At 37.2% G+C, this 18,586-nt stretch overlaps 1 protein-coding gene across 1 annotated transcript in view; it reads left to right on the top strand.

Moving 5' to 3' along the window:
- TMPRSS15 (transmembrane serine protease 15) overlaps positions 1-18,586 on the top strand; it is a 146,485-nt gene that overhangs the window by 58,845 nt on the left and 69,054 nt on the right. The window contains exons 11-13 of the mRNA XM_033232200.1: positions 1,413-1,518; positions 1,815-1,965; positions 4,063-4,198. Of these exons, the coding sequence (XP_033088091.1) occupies positions 1,413-1,518; positions 1,815-1,965; positions 4,063-4,198 (393 nt within the window). The remainder of the gene's footprint in view (positions 1-1,412; positions 1,519-1,814; positions 1,966-4,062; positions 4,199-18,586) is intronic.

Genomic DNA, 18,586 nt, shown 5'->3' with positions numbered 1-18,586 from the left:
AGTGGTATTTCAATTATTTCTTCCCCAATTACGTTCTAAGTAATCAAAAGTAAGGTAAATTCAAAAGTGATTTGGAGTTGCGCATTTAGAGAGTGGATTCTGGGGCCTCTCTTCTGTACCTATGCCACTCTTCTCCATTCATATAATTAGAACACTCATGAAATAGCTAAGATATGTACTCATGAAATATTACAGCATTATATAAAATAGGAGTAATGTGTTAATAATACAGAATGTTAAACACAGTATTATTTTACAGTTTGTCATATAAAGCAAATAAATGAGTACATATTACATTTATTAAGCCACTAGACCATAATTTCACCTTGATAAAACATTCATTTATTCTGAATAATTTTTGCCTCACTGGTCTAAATATCCATTGATATATCTACAGGCAGTTCCACTAGCTTCTTTTCTTTATGCCTTGTTCTTACTTTGCATCTCATAAATGAATGAGTTGAAAGTTTATATGCAACATTGCCTATATTTTTCTGTTGGAAAGCACAAGAGAGAAGATATTTGATTTCAAGTAAACACTAAATTTCAGCATCTCATAAAAAATTTCATTCCAATCAAATTAGATTAATCCAACATCACATTTGCTTTATATAATATCTTGTTACATGATTCTTGCTTCCTGTCACAATATGTGAGCAGGAAACTAAGAATAGAATGAATTCCCCTAAGAAAATGTTCAAGATGTTATTCCAATAACCCTTCACAAACTTCAAATGACTGAAATCATTGGTTGGAATAATGAATTTCAGACCAAAAAGTACTTTATGCAGAGCCTTATGCTATTTTGAAAGCTTTTATACATATTAGCATGCTTCCTGCTCCTCGGTGATCTGATTACCTATCATTCACAGGGCTAAAGAAAGATAAGACTTTTAAAATAAGGCACCTTCTTATTTAGAGATATGAAATGTTCAGTGAAATATAAAACTGAAAGTCTTAGAAACTCTTAAATGTTTTGTATTTATATATATGTGTGTGTATATTCTGAGTTAGTCCACTAGCATCTCTAAATATCCTCATGTACTGACTGTCTCTAAAGATGTGAGTTAATCAAAATATCTAGTAAACTAGAATTAAGTCAGGAACTGGGCTGGATTATTTAGTGACTCATAATAAGTCAGAATTTTATATATCCTTGGTGGTACTCCACTTCAAGGCTCTTGTTTAATAAAGTGGGAGGCCCAGTGTTAAGCTATTTTTGTCAATAACAATCTGTTATGGCAAAAATACTACGTTCTGAGCTCGAGTCTAGTGTCCTGTCCACTATATCAAAATATGTTTTCTTAACCTTTCATCTTAAAATTTTTCTTTCCTGCTTACAAAGTCTACATGTCACACAATGAAAATGCAATGTTTAAGTGAAATAAAATTTTTTTTTGTTATTTTTACAGGATTTTACATTTCCACCCCAACTGGACCAGGAGGGAGAAAAGAACATGTGGGACTTTTAAGCCTCCCCTTGGACCCCACTTTGGAGCCAGCTTGCCTTAGTTTCTGGTAAGTTGTAGACACCTGTTTAAACGCTGTCTTATTTAATGGGTAACATTGCCTTGCTCAGGCCACCAGGCTCATATTTCACTAAGATGTTGGCTAAAGTTTTAATGCATATACTATTACTTTCCCAACTGATAAGCAACAAAGCATTGATAGACTCTTCTCCCCATCCCCAGCAACTCCAAAACCCAGAGGGAAAAAAAGGTTGTTTCAAAGAAAGTAAAGAATTTAAAAAGCTCTGAAAAGGACTTAGTCTAATGTTGTAGGAATCCAAACATTTTTGCTTCTTTCCAAACTAGGTATCATATGTATGGTGAAAATGTATATAAATTAAGCATTAATATCAGCAATGACCAAAATATGGAGAAGACAGTTTTCCAAAAGGAAGGAAATTATGGAGAAAATTGGAATTATGGACAAGTAACCCTAAATGAAACAGTTAAATTTAAGGTTTGCAAAACACTTTATTATTTATATTTGTATTCTTTTTGTGGTGGTACAATTATATTTAGAATGATACGGTGAAAAAATTAATTTATTTTCTGAAGATAATCAAGTCACTTTCTCTACTTGCCCAATCTACCTCATATTTTATCTTGAATATTTAATTTTCATTTATTCATTAGCCTATTAAAAACCATCATTGAGGAACAATGTGCTAACGAAAATACAGCTTATAATGGTCCATAAAATACATCGAAGACTTTTAGAATATTTCGACTTCCTTCAGCAACTTTCTAGCATAGGCCAACCATTTATCTCTAAGTCCTCTGCCTACCTACAATTTTCAGCTTTTCACAAATACCACTTAGGCCAGCCCCGCCCTTTTCTACACCTACACCCATCGGCATTCACCCACCCTGCCCTACTCTGATTTAATCGCCACATATTTCCTTTAGGAACAAATTATATGAGCTGTATCATTGGGAAGTCTCTGATCATTTATTTCACATTAAGGTGAATTAATTTTTCAAATAACACTTTAATGTATTCTCTTCCTGAGAGTCTTTGCAATTAAAATATGGCATAATAGAGGCTATTAGTTTGACCAAATTAATAATGTTCTAAATTGGTAATTTCAAACATGAGAGTATCACTTTCAGAAGATGTATATTTGGACAGACACTGCCATCATCAAAGGCTTCAGATTTTCCCCATGACTTGGTGTAAGGTAGGCAATAATTAATAACTCTCAACTGTTTTCCTCCCATCTTTCTTTCTTTCCTTCTCTTCCTTTTTCCTTCTTTTCTGTCTTCTTATTTGATCCTTTTATGGGACGTTTCCTCTCCAATTTTGTTTTCTGATAATTCAAAGAAGGCTAAATGGAACGGCCAGGGAGAAAAGAGAGAGCAGAAGGGGAAGTCAGTATTGCAGTGGCCAAATGTGGCTACACTCACTGAGCATCTTTTATAATGTAATATAATTGGGTCCATTTTCTCACAGCTCATGGGGTGGTGCGAGAGTGTCAAATTCTACAGATATGTGCACTTTGGCTTTGCTATTTTGTTGTGAAATCATGAACGAGTCACCATAGTCTCCTTGAAATTTAATTAGGTCATATGTGTAAGGAAGAAAATAATACTTACTGAAATAATGTCTGGTATGAAGTAGGTGGAATGGATAAACAAATGAGTGAAGGAATGAGTGTTGAAAATTAAGTAAGATCAATGTATACCATGTGCCTAGCATAGCAAGTAGCATATAGCAGATATTCAATTTATGTCTTTCCTCTTCTACATAGCACAGGATCCAGGAAAGTACAGCTAAAATACCCACTGTTTCTGATTAGAATGGAATCAAATCATTTCATATGACTCTCTGAATTGCAGGTTGCTTTTAATGCTTTAAAAAACAAGATCCTGAGTGATATAGCATTGGATGACATTAGCCTAACATATGGGATTTGCAATGCTCCTGAGAACCTGATATGTTACCTCTGGCCACTGGACCTTTCTTCCAAGTCTGGCTCTGTGTCCTCCAGTCATCACCCTTGCACAGTATCCCACATCAACACCCTGGGTGAACTATGACCAGTAACAGCTGGTCCTGAATGATCATTTTACACTCATACTTTCTCTCGTCCCCTTCACCTCCGGTGTGTTTTCTCTTCAGGCTTTATATGCTCTAAGAAGGCAGAAAACTACCTGAATGTTTAATATTGCTGAGAGAAGAAATTTGGGAGAAAATTGCTTTCTCCTGCCAGATGATATATATTCATGATAGAGTACACTGGAGTATGACAATATCATAAAAAAGACACAGACAGACAGAGAGATAGAAACTGTAACAATACTGACTAACTCAGAAGGAAGACACCATTGGAAATTTAGCCAGTGTGAACACATAATAAGGGAGTTGGATTCAGCAGAAGGATTTAAAAAGCATGGTCTGTCAAGATTTCACTATGTATTAACTGGTCACCATATAGTTTGAGGTGACAACATTGAATCTCTAGACAATATTGACTCTCTTGGGCTCACAAGAAGAATCAAGTCAGAGAAGATTAGAATGGAATCAAATCATTTCATATGCCTCTCTGAATTGCAGGTTGCTTTTAATGCTTTTAAAAACAAGATCCTGAGTGATATAGCATTGGATGACATTAGCCTAACACATGGGATTTGCAATGGGAGTCTTTATCCAGAACCAACTTTGGTGCCAACTCCTCCACCAGAACTTCCTAGTAAGTAACGTTCATGTGTATTTTGTCTTATTAAATCATTAATGTCAGGTGTGGAGGCTCACAGCTATAATTCCAGCATTTTGGGAGGCTGAAGCAGGAGGATTGCTTGAAGCCAGGAGTTTGAGACAAGCCTGAGGATTATAGCGAGACTCTGTCTCTACAAAACAAAACAAACAAACAAAAATTAGCTGGGCACAGTGGTGCATACCTGTAGTTCCAGCTACTAGAGAGGCTGAAGCAGGAGGGCCTCTTGAGCCCTACAGATTGAGGCTGTGGTGATCTGTAATCATGTCACTGTACTCCAGCCTGGGCAACAGAGTAAGACTCTGTCTCTAGAAAAACAAAACAAAACAAAAAACAATAATTATTTTCAGGTAGACCTTCCTTTGGCTTATTTTCATTATCTCAACCTACTGGTATTTTTTTCCTGAAAATCAAAGACTTTAAAATATAAGCCAAGTGGAGGCTAGCAAAATATTACGTTACACATAAATCCACAATGAAAATCACCTTTGTTATCAAGCATATTAATGATCATTTTAGTATCTTTTTATATTTGAAAGTAATAAAGGAGCTGGTTTCCATTTTGTTTTCACTGGAATACAAACAAATGTTTTACTGGCCATGTGGCATGGTCTGTAATCTTTGGGGAGGGAGCCCTGAGGTTTTTGTGGCCTTCTTAAGGAGTAATTTTAAGAGTTTAGTTAAGTCTGAAACCTACTGTGTCTATTTTAAAAATAATTTAATAGCAAAGACTAATCAAGCCTGGACTTTGAACATATAGACCTAGATCACCTAAAATATTTTTGTCCTAAATAGTGCCTGTATTAGTCAGCGTTCTCTAGAGGGACAGAACTACTAGGATAGATGTATACATGAAACAGAGTTTTTAAGGAGTATTGACTCACATGATCACAAGGTGAAATTTCATAACAGGCCATCTGCAAGCTAAGGGGCAAAAAAGCCAGTCCAAGTCCCCAAACCTCAAAAGTAGGGAAGTTGATTGTGCAGCCTTCAATCTGTGGCCAAAGGCCTAAGAGCCTCTGGCAACCATTGGTGTAGGTCCAAGAGCCTGAAAGCTGAAGAACTTGGAGTCCGATGTTTGAGGGCAGGAAGCATCCAGCGTGAGGGAAAGATGAAGGCTGGAAAACTCAGCCAGTCTAATCCTTCCACGTTCTTCTGCCTGCTTTTGTTCTGGCTGTACTGGCAGCTGGTTAGACGGTGCCCACCCAGACTGAGAGTGGGTCTGCCTCTCCCAGTCCACTGACTCAAATGTTAATCTTTGACAACAGCTTCACAGACACACCCAGGAACAATACTTTGCATCCTTCAATCCAATCAAGTTGGCATTCAATATTAACTATCACAGTACCTTTGTAAGACTTCGGAGTATTTTCCTTTCATGGAACCACTCATGTGTTACCGCTGAGAAGTGACCAAGATTCACAATGTCCTATAAGATCTTTTAACTCAAAAGGACCAAATCGAGCCTCTGTCTACTTGTGCTCTTAAGTCAAATTCGAACCATGACATTTCAGAACAAAACCCATTACCATTCAAATTATCCATGTCAAAGAAGACAATCACTTTATACTACTTTCAGATTAGGGATTTGACAGAAAACAAAGAGAAAAGAAAAATGCCTATGATAATAAGTAATAACAAACATCCACTGACTTTCTATAGGGATTTTTTCACTACACTGTTGTTTTTATGCAAAAAAAAAAAAACACTTTTTTCTTTGGATTGTGGTGGTTGGAAACTGACTTAGCTCTATGACTTTGTTTGGGTTAGATCTCTTATGTGTTTAGTTCTGCATGGATCTGATCCCGCAAACACAGTACTTTTTCCGTTTCTCATTTTCTTCCAAGCACACTTAATACTTTTACCAAATTTATATCAGCAAATCAGTTTGGAGAGCCTATCCAAATTTGGTTTACTTCCAAAATTATATATTTTTCTGCTTCCAATCTTCAAGGAAAAAAAGTAGACTTTTCAAATGAGTGACTTTAACAATGAAAAGGTTCTAAAGATTAATTATGGGTATTTGAGAACATGTAACAAATGAGCTACCATTATGTTGAAGATAGTAGTTATATTGTCATATCGATCCCATGCCACCATATGGAATGAGCACTTACATTCCACCAAAAGATTGGTTTGCTTTTATTATCTTGTGTATCAACATGTTTAGATGCTTATATGAGATATATATAAATTACTCAATATTTAATCATTCATTCAAATTTTATAAATATCTGCCATCTGCAAAACACTGCAGATGAAATGTAAGATGTAGCAATAACCATTAATACATGAAAAAATTATATAAATAAATATTTAAAGCAATGTATAATTATGTGCCCCTAAAGGTAATGCATGAGAGAAGTAAGTGATAGAGGACTTTGGAGAAAAAAAAATGTGAGCAAAAGAAGGCTTTAAGGAAGCATGCAGATAAAAGACAGAATGATACTCATAAAATTGATGACAAAGCAGCAAAGTACCATACATTCTCATGTAATAATATTGGTCATAAAATTGTGACAAGAAGTGAGTTCCTTCACAGCAACTCTAGGTCAAATTTACCTTTGCTTTACCAGTGTATCACTGGTTCCTAACATCACAATAACTGGTCATCAGTAAATACTATTAGAGATGGACTAAGCCTCTCTCTTTCTCTCTCTCTCTCTCTCCTCTCTCTCTCTCTCTCTCCTCTCTCTCTCTCTCTCTCTCTGTCTCTATCTCTATTTTGAATATGCTCTAATTTTGGTGACATGAAATGAAACTTTTGTTAAACAAAATGTTGGCACCAAAACTAAAGTTTGGAAGTGATGGTAGGGATGGATGTAGAAAAAAATACTCACATAAATGCAGTAATTTTGCATTTGTGGCATTGTTTGAAAATAATTGTCTCACTTCATTTTGTGTAGGTGACCCACACCCTATCTATTTATTATATGGAACAGTTTTGTGCAAGAACAACATTCAGCATCATTAAAATCATAGATGGCTTGATAAATATTAATTATCCTTACAGATACCAAATACTAGCAACATTTTGCTAGTTTGATATTTCAGTCACTTAACGTGATAGATTTTCTTGATAATTCTGCTAGTTTGTTCCTCTATTTATTCGTAAATAATAAAGAAGAAAAATTTTCTGGGAGGAAGTAACATAGATTCTTAGACCTGATATTTAAAATGTAGCAACATCTCATCACTACCTAAAATAGAAAACTTGAGGTAATTTTTTACATCATATCATACATAGAAAAAAAGTTTTAAATATGGTTTCTTAAGTTAAAAATTTATCTATATGACCATTATAGTCTTCATATTTATATTCCAATCAGAAAGAGAAAAAGAGAATGCCTTGATGTCAAGCTTGGTGTCCCCGTCTATTTTAACAATAAGGAAATTATAATGAGAGAATAACCCATCTGATTTGAAAATACAAACTTTAGAATCTGCCCAGGGTCTATTTGTTCCAGTTTCCAAATGGTTCACTTCAAGACAATATTTTTCACAGCAGAAAATGTTAATTACCATCAAATGTATTCTGAACAATTTCATTCTAATGCCATTTGCAAATGGTTCAGTGAAATTCTTATTTGAGCAGAGCCTTTTTGGTTCCAGATCACTGACTTGTTTCAGCAGTAATAAAAGGAAACCATGGCTGACTGGCTAATAGCCTTTCTTTGGCTTCGTTTAGAGCATTTAGGGAAGAAAACAATCCCAGATCAATGACTGAGTAATAAAGCTCAGTTTCCTCCCTCTTTCCTAGGAACCCATATTGTGTCTAGTTTGAGGAAATGTAAGTTCGGCTTTCATAACCACAGAGTTTCTTCCATTTCATGACTTTAATAACTTTCTGCTGCATCAGTTCTACAATTGTTGCTCTGTGATGTTCGTACAAATGAATTTAAATGTGGGGATTGCACTGAGCACACTTTAAGAGAGTAAACATTCCATTACACGACTATCATGCCAATTTAAAACAATTTTGATGATTCATGACAAGATACCTACTAAATAGAAATAGGTGTATACAAAACAAAATCCGTATTTCAGGCCCCTGGCTTATTTCTGGGGCTGTTAAAACTAATTAAAAACAAAAACAAAAACAAAACACCTAGCTATAGTATTAGATATTACAATATTCACTCTTTATTTCCACAGTTTTTCTTTATTTCACCATTTTTAAAGCCATTTTCTGCTTCCAAATGTGAATTAAAGGTAATTGGGCATGGTCGGGTGCGGTACCTCACACCTGTAATCCCAGCACTTTGGGAGGCTCAGGGGGGCAGGTCACTTGAGGCCAGGAATTCAAGACCAGCCTCACCAACATGGCGAAGGTTGTGGGTGGGGCGGGGATAAGTTAATTTGGAAAGTTTTGTAGATGTGACCTAATACTTAGAGCTAAATAATGTAACTTTAGTTCTTCATGTAGATATGAATCAATCAGTACCTGTCTACCTCTCTGCCTCTCTTGAAATTGATGGCCATATTCAGCAGTGAAATTGATGGCCATATTCAGCAGAACTGCTTGCTTTCTATATCGTTAGTATGACTTATAGTCAAATCTGTAGCAAACTCCATATTAACTGCAAACATATACACTTATATCAGTGTGTTTTGGGGTGTTTTATTTTGTTTTAACTACTTTACCTCTAAAACTAATAGCCTGAGCCAGGCACAGTGGCACATACCTGTTGTCCGAGCTACTCAGAAGCCTGAGACAGGATGATGCTTTGAAGTCAGGAGTTCAAGGCTGGAGTGCACTACGATCATGCTTATGAACAGCCACAGCACTCCAGTCTGGGCAACAGAGTAAGACTCAATCTCAAAGCAAGACAAAACAAAACAAACTAATAGCCTATGTTTTTGAGCTCTCATTGTCTGGATTTTTATTAATAACCAAATTTAGAGCACAGAGAATAAAAATCTGAACTTTATTGTTGCACATTTAATAAAAATATTTATATCAGGAATGATCACTATAACTTGTTAATGAAAACATAAATTTTGATAAAATGAACACAAAATTTTATGGAATATTTTACTTTAAATTACAACCTAAACTTTTAAAATGCTATTTGTAACACCAAAAGATTTGTGTATCTATTACAATAATGATGAAAAACAATAGCCAATTTTGAAAATTAGCCACTTTTTATATATTCAAACATCAATCAATAGGCTGTATTATTTTTCAAGCTACATCTATTAATTCTATCACATAAAGTATCAATCAAAAATCTGTTTTTCCCATATTCTCATTTCTTGTTTTGCCATAAATATTTTTAATTAAAGCCCTCTCATTGTAGATGAAAGCTAGGCTCTTCTCCTTTCCACCTCTCAGTAAACACCCCTGCGTTAACACACATTTCATGGACATCAGAAGCTTAAGCATGGAGTACAAATGACATGCATCAAGGAAAATATCTATCCTTGGCAATCACTTTGCCAAATACTTTCATTACATAGTTTATGCAGTGAAAATCCCTAGTGACATAGTAAGAAATTAATCAGAACACAAGTGTTTGAGAGAACAGCTCCCAGAAAAAAAAAAAAAAAGAAGAAGAAGAAATTTAACACTGTAAATGAATATAATTCCCTATACCAGACAGGCTATTTTACTCTCTTTCCCTGGCTGAGGATGTTTTACCTAATGGCACAGCATGACTGTGATATCTGGAATTACATTTCATTAATCTTTAGTTTCTCTATTAGAAGCACACACCACATCTCTGCTAGATCAACACCACCATTAAAGTAAATTGTGTCATCATATTTAGAATGACTTAAAGTGCTTTTACCAATTCTTTACAGTCATTTATATGCAGAGAGTAACTGATCTATTTTATCAGGCCAAGGATCAGAGATGTCTTATTGGTCAGTTATTTGATAATAAATTATAATTTAAATGCATTTCAAAAAGTACTTAAGTATTTTAAAGGGATGCATTTTCCAAGACTTGTGTTTAGTGGAGAAATCCTAAGTAAACTGCTTGCCTTGACAGGTTTAACTATTACACTTGACAACGTTTGAGTTCTTGTTATGTACTCATTAACATCCTACCTACTCATCTTTAAGTATAGCACACTAAGTGTACAATTATGTCAAAATCCAATGCATTTTCCAAATCTCAGCTGTTTACTATATCAGGAATATAAGGTTTTACATTTTTTCCTGTTACTTGAGGATAAAATAAGAATAATGATAAAAAATACAAAAACATTTTTTTTAAAAACCCACTATTGGCCACTGCTAAATTTGCGAAATAGGCAGTTACTTTTTCCCACTCTTATATCTGAGTGGAATATTTGTCCCTGCAGTTAGCTACACATTCCCTCCTTCACTGGTCTCATTAAGGATTAAAAGAAGTGTTTCATAGCAATGTAGAATTATTGAAATTAAATGTGCTATGTGTATGTAGAGGTTATAGGATTGTGATAGACCCTTCGTCCGAAATCTTTGTAAATTAGTCATGATTTCCTGTTGAGAACTTGCCCTTATTCTCCATTGCTGTTCTTCCATTGGTTCACCTGCCTTTCTCAGCACCCCGTGTGCACTCTCTTCTTCCTTCTAGGTTTACCCATCCTTGACCTTTCTTGTCAGTGATTTCATCCACTACCCTTTTTTTGTTATGTGCATATGAAGTGCCAGTTATAGAGACTCAACTGAAACCCTGCCTGTGGCAGTGTGAACCAGATGGTGGAAATTATTCAAAGTTTAATCAACCCAATAGGAGACAGTAAAGTACCGTGGGATGAGCTTGAAATTAACCACAATGCAGTCTTGACTTGGACACTAGGTGGCTGCATATGGCATTAACAAGCAAGTGAATATCTGTAATTCTCAGATTTTCCATTTAAAGCTGAAATAATAATAGTAATTACCTAATCCACAAGGTTGCCTTGAAAACCAGTACTAAGTATGGCAGGTAATGCAAAGGAACATTTCTTAAATTATCTCGAATTTTACAACAATCAAAAAAATCCTTAATAGATATCTAGTTGTCTCCAAGACAACTAACTCAGAGCAACAATTTATTTATTTATTTGTTTATTTTTTTATTATACTTTAAGTTCTAGGGTACATGTGCATAACGTGCAGGTTTGTTACATATGTATACTTGTGCCATGTTGGTGTGCTGCACCCATCAACTCGTCAGCACCCATCAATTCGTCATTTATATCAGGTATAACTCCCAGTGCAATCCCTCCCCCCTCCCCCCTCCCCATGATAGGCCCTGATGTGTGATGTTCCCCTTCCCGAGTCCAAGTGATCTCATTGTTCAGTTCCCACCTATGAGTGAGAACATGCGGTGTTTGGTTTTCTCTTCTTGTGATAGTTTGCTAAGAATGATGGTTTCCAGCTGCATCCATGTCCCTACAAAGGATGCAAACTCATCCTTTTTTATGGCTGCATAATATTACATGGTGTATATGTGCCACATTTTCTTAATCCAGTCTGTCACAGATGGACATTTGGGTTGATTCCAAGTCTTTGCTACTGTGAATAGTGCCGCAATGAACATACGTGTGCATGTGTCTTTATAGCAGCATGATTTATAATCCTTTAGGTATATACCCAGTAGTGGGATGGCTGGGTCATATGGTACATCTAGTTCTAGATCCTTGAGGAATCGCCATACTGTTTTCCATAATGGTTGAACTAGTTTACAATCCCACCAACAGTGTAAAAGTGTTCCTATTTCTCCACATCCTCTCCAGCACCTGTTGTTTCCTGATTTTTTAATGATTGCCATTCTAACTGGTGTGAGATGGTATCTCATTGTGGTTTTGATTTGCATTTCTCTGATGGCCAGTGATGATGAGCATTTTTTCATGTGTCTGTTGGCTGTATGAATGTCTTCTTTTGAGAAATGTCTGTTCATATCCTTTGCCCACTTTTTGAGGGGGTTGTTTGTTTTTTTCCTGTAAATTTGTTTGAGTTCTTTGTAGATTCTGGATATTAGCCCTTTGTCAGATGAGTAGATTGCAAAAATTTTCTCCTATTCTGTAGGTTGCCTGTTCACTCTGATGGTAGTTTCTTTTGCTGTGCAGAAGCTCTTTAGTTTAATCATATCCCATTTGTCAATTTTGGCTTTTGTTGCCGTTGCTTTTGGTGTTTTAGACATGAAGTCCTTGCCCATGCCTATGTCCTGAATGGTACTACCTAGGTTTTCTTCTAGGGTTTTTATGGTATTAGGTCTAACATTTAAGTCTCTGATCCATCTTGAATTAATTTTCGTATAAGGAGTAAGGAAAGGATCCAGTTTCAGCTTTCTACTTATGGCTAGCCAATTTTCCCAGCACCATTTATTAAATAGGGAGTCCTTTCCCCATTAATTGTTTCTCTCAGGTTTGTCAAAGATCAGATGGCTGTAGATGTGTGGTGTTATTTCTGAGGACTCTGTTCTGTTCCATTGGTCTGGTCTATATCTCTGTTTTGGTAACAGTACCATGCTGTTTTGGTTACTGTAGCCTTTTAGTGTAGTTTGAAGTCAGGTAGCGTGATGCCTCCAGCTTTGTTCTTTTGACTTAGGATTGTCTTGGCAATGCGGGCTCTTTTTTGGTTCCATATGAACTTTAAAGCAGTTTTTTCCAGTTCTGTGAAGAAACTCGTTGGTAGCTTAATGGGGATGGCATTGAATCTATAAATAACCTTGGGCAGTATGGCTATTTTCACGATATTGATTCTTCCTATCCATGAGCATGGTGTGTTCTTCCATTTGTTAGTGTCCTCTTTGATTTCACTGAGCAGTGGTTTGTAGTTCTCCTTGAAGAGGTCCTTGACATCCCTTGTAAGTTGGATTCCTAGGTATTTTATTCTCTTTGAAGCAATTGTGAATGGAAGTTCATTCATGATTTGGCTCTCTGTTTGTCTGTTACTGGTGTATAAGAATGCTTGTGATTTTTGCACATTGATTTTGTATCCTGAGACTTTGCTGAAGTTGCTTATCAGCTTAAGGAGATTTTGGGCTGTGACAATGGGGTTTTCTAAATATACAATCATGTCATCTGCAAACAGGGACAATTTGACTTCTTCTTTTCCTAAGTGGTTACCCTTGATTTCTTTCTCTTGTCTGATTGCCCTAGCCAGAACTTCCAACACTATGTTGAATAGGAGTGGTGAGAGAGGGCATCCCTGTCTTGTGCCAGTTTTCAAAGGGAATTTTTCCAGTTTTTGCCCATTCAGTATGATATTGGCTGTGGGTTTGTCATAGATAGCTCTTATTATTTTGAGGTACGTTCCATCAATACCGAATTTATTGAGCGTTTTTAGCATGAAGGGCTGTTGAATTTTGTCAAAAGCCTTTTCTGCATCTATTGAGATAATCATGTGGTTCTTGTCTTTGGTTCTGTTTATATGCTGGATTACGTTTATTGATTTGCGAATGTTGAACCAGCCTTGCATCCCAGGGATGAAGCCCACTTGATCATGGTGGATAAGCTTTTTGATGTGCTGCTGAATCCGGTTTGCCAGTATTTTATTGAGGATTTTTGCATCGATGTTCATCAGGGATATTGGTCTAAAATTCTCTTTTTTTGTTGTGTCTCTGCCAGGCTTTGGTATCAGGATGATGTTGGCCTCATAAAATGAGTTAGGGAGGATTCCCTCTTTTTCTATTGATTGGAATAGTTTCAGAAGGAATGGTACCAGCTCCTCCTTGTACCTCTGGTAGAATTCAGCTGTGAATCCATCTGGTCCTGGACTTTTTTTGGTTGGTAGGTTATTAATTATTGCCTCAATTTCAGAGCCTGCTATTGGTCTATTCAGGGATTCAACTTCTTCCTGGTTTAGTCTTGGAAGAGTGTAAGTGTCCAGGAAATTATCCATTTCTTCTAGATTTTCTAGTTGATTTGTGTAGAGGTGTTTATAGTATTCTCTGATGGTAGTTTGTATTTCTGTGGGGTCCGTGGTGATATCCCCTTTATTATTTTTTGTTGCGTCTATTTGATTCTTCTCCCTTTTCTTCTTTATTAGTCTTGCTAGCGGTCTGTCAATTTTGTTGATTTTTTCAAAAAACCAACTCCTGGATTCATTGATTTTTTGGAGAGTTTTTGTGTCTCTATCTCCTTCAGTTCTGCTCTGATCTTAGTTATTTCTTGCCTTCTGCTAGCTTTTGAATGTGTTTGCTCTTGCTTCTCCAGTTCTTTTAATTGTGATGTTAGAGTGTCAATTTTAGATCTTTCCAGCTTTCTCTTGTGGGCATTTAGTGCTATAAATTTCCCTCTACACACTGCTTTAAATGTGTCCCAGAGATTCTGGTATGTTGTATCTTTGTCCTCATTGGTTTCAAAGAACATCTTTATTTCTGCCTTCAGTTAATTATGGGTTTTTTTTCTTTTTTTTTTTTTTTTTGAGATGGAGTCTCGCTCTGTCGCCCAGGCTGGAGTGCAGTGGCCGGATCTCAGCTCACTGCAAGCTCCGCCTCCCGGGTTCACGCCATTCTCCTGCCTCAGCCTCCCAAGTAGCTGGGACTACAGGCGCCCGCCACCTCGCCCGGCTAGTTTTTTTTTTTGTATTTTTTAGTAGAGACGGGGTTTCGCCGTGTTAGCCAGGATGGTCTCGATCTACTGACCTCGTGATCCGCCCGTCTCGGCCTCCCAAAGTGCTGGGATTACAGGCTTGAGCCACCACGCCCGGCCGGGTTTTTTTTTTTTTTCAAAAAACCAACTCCTGGATTCATTGATTTTTTGGAGGGTTTTTTGTGTCTCTATCTCCTTCAGTTCTGCTCTGATCTTAGTTATTTCATTTATGACCTTCTCTGCATTAATTATTCTAGCTGTCAATTCTTCCACTCTTTTTTCAAGATTTTTAGTTTCTTTGCACTGGGTACATAATTCCTCCTTTAGCTCTGAGAAGTTTGATGGACTGAAGCCTTCTTCTCTCATCTCGTCAAAGTCATTCTCTGACCAGCTTTGATCCGTTGCTGGAGATCAGCTACGCTCCTTTGCAGGGGGAGATGCACTCTTATTTTTTGAATTTCCAGCTTTTCTGCCCTGCTTTTTCCCCATCTTTGTGGTTTTATCTGCCTCTGGTCTTTGATGGTGGTGACGTACTGATGGGGTATTGGTATAGATGTCCTTCCTGTTTGACAGTTTTCCTTCTAACAGTCAGGACCCTCAGCTGTAGGTCTGTTGGAGATTGCTTGAGGTCCACTCCACACCCTGTTTGCCTGGGTATCAGCAGCAGAGGTTGCAGAAGAGAGAATATTGCTGAACAGCGAGTGTACCTGTCTGATTCTTACTTTGGAAGCTTCCTCTCAGGGGTGTACTCCACCGTGTGAGGTGTGGGGTGTCGGTCTGCCCCTAGTGGGGGATGTCTCCCAGTTAGGCTACTCAGGGGTCAGGGACCCACTTGAGCAGGCAGTCTGTCCGTTCTCAGATCTCAACCTCCGTGTTGGGAGATCCACTGCTCTCTTCAAAGCTGTCAGACAGAGTCGTTCATGTCTGCACAGGCCTCTGCTGCTTCTCCTGTTGTTTTTTAGCTGTGCCCTGTCCCCAGAGGTGTAGTCTACAGAGACAGGCAGGTTTCCTTGAGCTGCTGTGAGCTCCACCCAGTTCGAGCTTCCCAGCGGCTTTGTTTACCTACTTAAGCCTCAGCAATGGCGGGCGCCCCTCCCCCAGCCTCACTGCTGCCTTGCGATTAGATCGCAGACTGCTGTGCTAGCAATGAGGGAGGCTCCGAGGCCATGGGACCCTCCCGGCCAGGTGTGGGTATAATCTTCTGGTGTGCCCGTTTGCTTAAAGCGCAGTATTGGGGTGGGAATTACCCGATTTTCCAGGTGTTGTGTGTCTCAGTTCGCCTGGCTAGGAAAAGGGATTCCCTTCCCCCTTGCGCTTCCCAGGTGAGGCAATGCCTCGCCCTGCTTCAGCTCTCGCTGGTCGGGCTGCAGCAGCTGACCAGCTCCGATTGTCCGGCACTCCCCAGTGAGATGACCCCAGTACCTCAGTTGAAAATGCAGAAATCACAGGTCTTCTGTGTCGCTCGGGCCGGGAGTTGAAGACTGGAGCTGTTCCTATTTGGCCATCTTGCTCCGCCCTCCGAGCAACAATTTTTATCCAGTAACTCCAACAAATCCTCCTCTTATGGACTGCATTCTCTCCCCATATGAGATAACACGCATGGAAACACTTTGCAAGCTTTGGTAAAACATTTTGTTATTTTGATAAGTTCATCTGGGTCTAGACAAACCTGGCCCTGGGAGTCATGTAGAACAGGATCATGCCCTATCTCTTTACTGAACAGGACAGGTTGGCAAGGATCCCAACACTGAGTCAGAGTAATTGCCTTCTCTCTCCCATCATATGCATCATGAAACTCAAATCTAAGCAGTGCATTACATGTAAATTTTGAAGACGTACATGAATTTAAAGTGATTTACAGGAATAAGGCAGATGATATATGAAAGAGAAATTAAAGAAGAGGGTATGGCTATAGACCCTGTCATAGATGTAGAGACACTTAATTATTCCTCCCATAATCTGATTTCTAGTTTATTGGGGGTAAATAATCCCAGTATTATATGCCTTTAATAATAGAAAATAATATATTTATTCCAGTTTTCTGCATTCTTCAAATTAGGTTACTTTTCTTCTTTTGGTCTTATTTTAAAACATAATAATGGTAACAAGATGTAGATACAATTAGAATGTTTAAAATAGTTGTTGATTTTTTACATTACTTTAGAATTTGTTTCTAATAAATGAAACACCAAAGTATGTTAAGAATTTTATAAAGTTAATCTACCTACTTAAAGGGTCAGACTCTGAGCTGGAAGATCTGTGCTCTATTGTTTTAATACATTTGCCTTAATAAGTTACTTATCTCCACTTGGCTTCTGCCCAATGTTGGCTACCAGATCAGAGCATTCATTAAGCAAATGAAGTTTCACTTGGTCTCCCTTTCCTTACTATCGATGTGCAGAATAGTGAAGCCTCCCCTTAAGACTACCAATAAATAAATAAATAAAAGGGAAAAAAAGGAAAATCAAGAATTGCAGAATTAAACGATTTACTAGCCTTTCTCGTTAGAGAGTGGTAAATATTGAATTTGTTTTATTGTAAGTAAACATTTTCTACATTAGGGATTTGATACCTTAGTTTATGAAATCTATTTATAAAAGATATTTGTCAAAAAAAGTTCCTTTGTACAAATAATTTTAGGGAAGTGCTGCACACTATCATGCTTTCTTGAAGATTCACAAGGGCCTTAAGAATACTAAAGAAATTTTGAATAGTTCTTATCTTTTTTTTTTTTTCAATTTTCTTTTTAACTTTTAAGTTCAGGGGAACAAGTGCAGGTTTGTTACACAGGTAAACTCGTGTCATGGAGGTTGGTTGTACAGATTATTTCATCACCCAGGTATTAAGCCTAGTTTTCGCTACTTATTCTTCCTGATTCCCCTCCCTCCTACCACTCTCCACCCTCCAAAAGGCCCCAGTGTGTGTTGTTCCCCTCTATGTGTCCATGTGTTCTCATCATTTAGCTTTCACTTCTAGGTGAGAACATGCAGAATTTGATTTTCTGTTCTTGTGTTAGTGTGCTAAGGATAATGGTCTCCAGCTCCGTCCGTGTCCCTGCAAATGTCGTGATCTCATTATTTTTTATTACTACATAGTACTCCGTGGTGTATATGTACCACCTTTTCTTTATCCAGTCTATCATTGATGGCCATTTAGGTTGATTCAAAGTCTTTCCTATTTTGAATAGCACTGCAATGAGCAAACGTGTGCATGTGTCTTTATAATAGAAGGATTTATATTCCTTTGAGTATATACCTACCTGGTAGCGGAATTGCTGGGTCAAATGGTATTTCTGTCTTTAGGTCTTTGAAAAATTACCACACTGTCTTCCACATAGTTTAACTAATTTACATTCCCACCAACAGTCTATAAGTGTTTCTTTTTCTCCACAAACTCTCCAATATTTGTTATTTTTTGACTTTTTAGTGATAGCCACTCTGACTGGTGTCAGATGGTACCTTTTGCAAATTATGCATCTGACAAAGGTCCAATATCCAGCTTCTATAAAGAACTTGATATGAAAATTTACAAGAAAAAGAAATTTACTAGAAAAAGAATAAACAACTCCACAAAAAAGTGGGCAAAGGACATGAACAAACACTTTTCAAAAGATAACATACGTGTAGCCAACAGTCACATGAAAAAAGCTCAACATCACTGATCATTAGAGTTCTTATCTATTTAATCTATTAAGTATTTTTCCTTTACTTAAACTGCAACATTTACCCTTACATGACTAAAATTTGCTTGTCAAAATTTGTATTCTAAGAAATGTAATTGAAAATTCGCTGGCATATGGTATTAGCTCTCTGAAATAAACATTGTGTTACTAATGATTTCCCATTGC

The sequence above is a fragment of the Trachypithecus francoisi genome, unplaced genomic scaffold (genome assembly GCF_009764315.1).
Source record: "Trachypithecus francoisi isolate TF-2019V2 unplaced genomic scaffold, Tfra_2.0 Lachesis_group14, whole genome shotgun sequence".
In the NCBI taxonomy this organism is placed as follows: Eukaryota; Metazoa; Chordata; class Mammalia; order Primates; family Cercopithecidae; genus Trachypithecus; species Trachypithecus francoisi.
The sequence above is the reverse complement of the archived record's forward strand: the minus strand, read 5'-3'. Positions and strand labels throughout refer to the sequence as shown.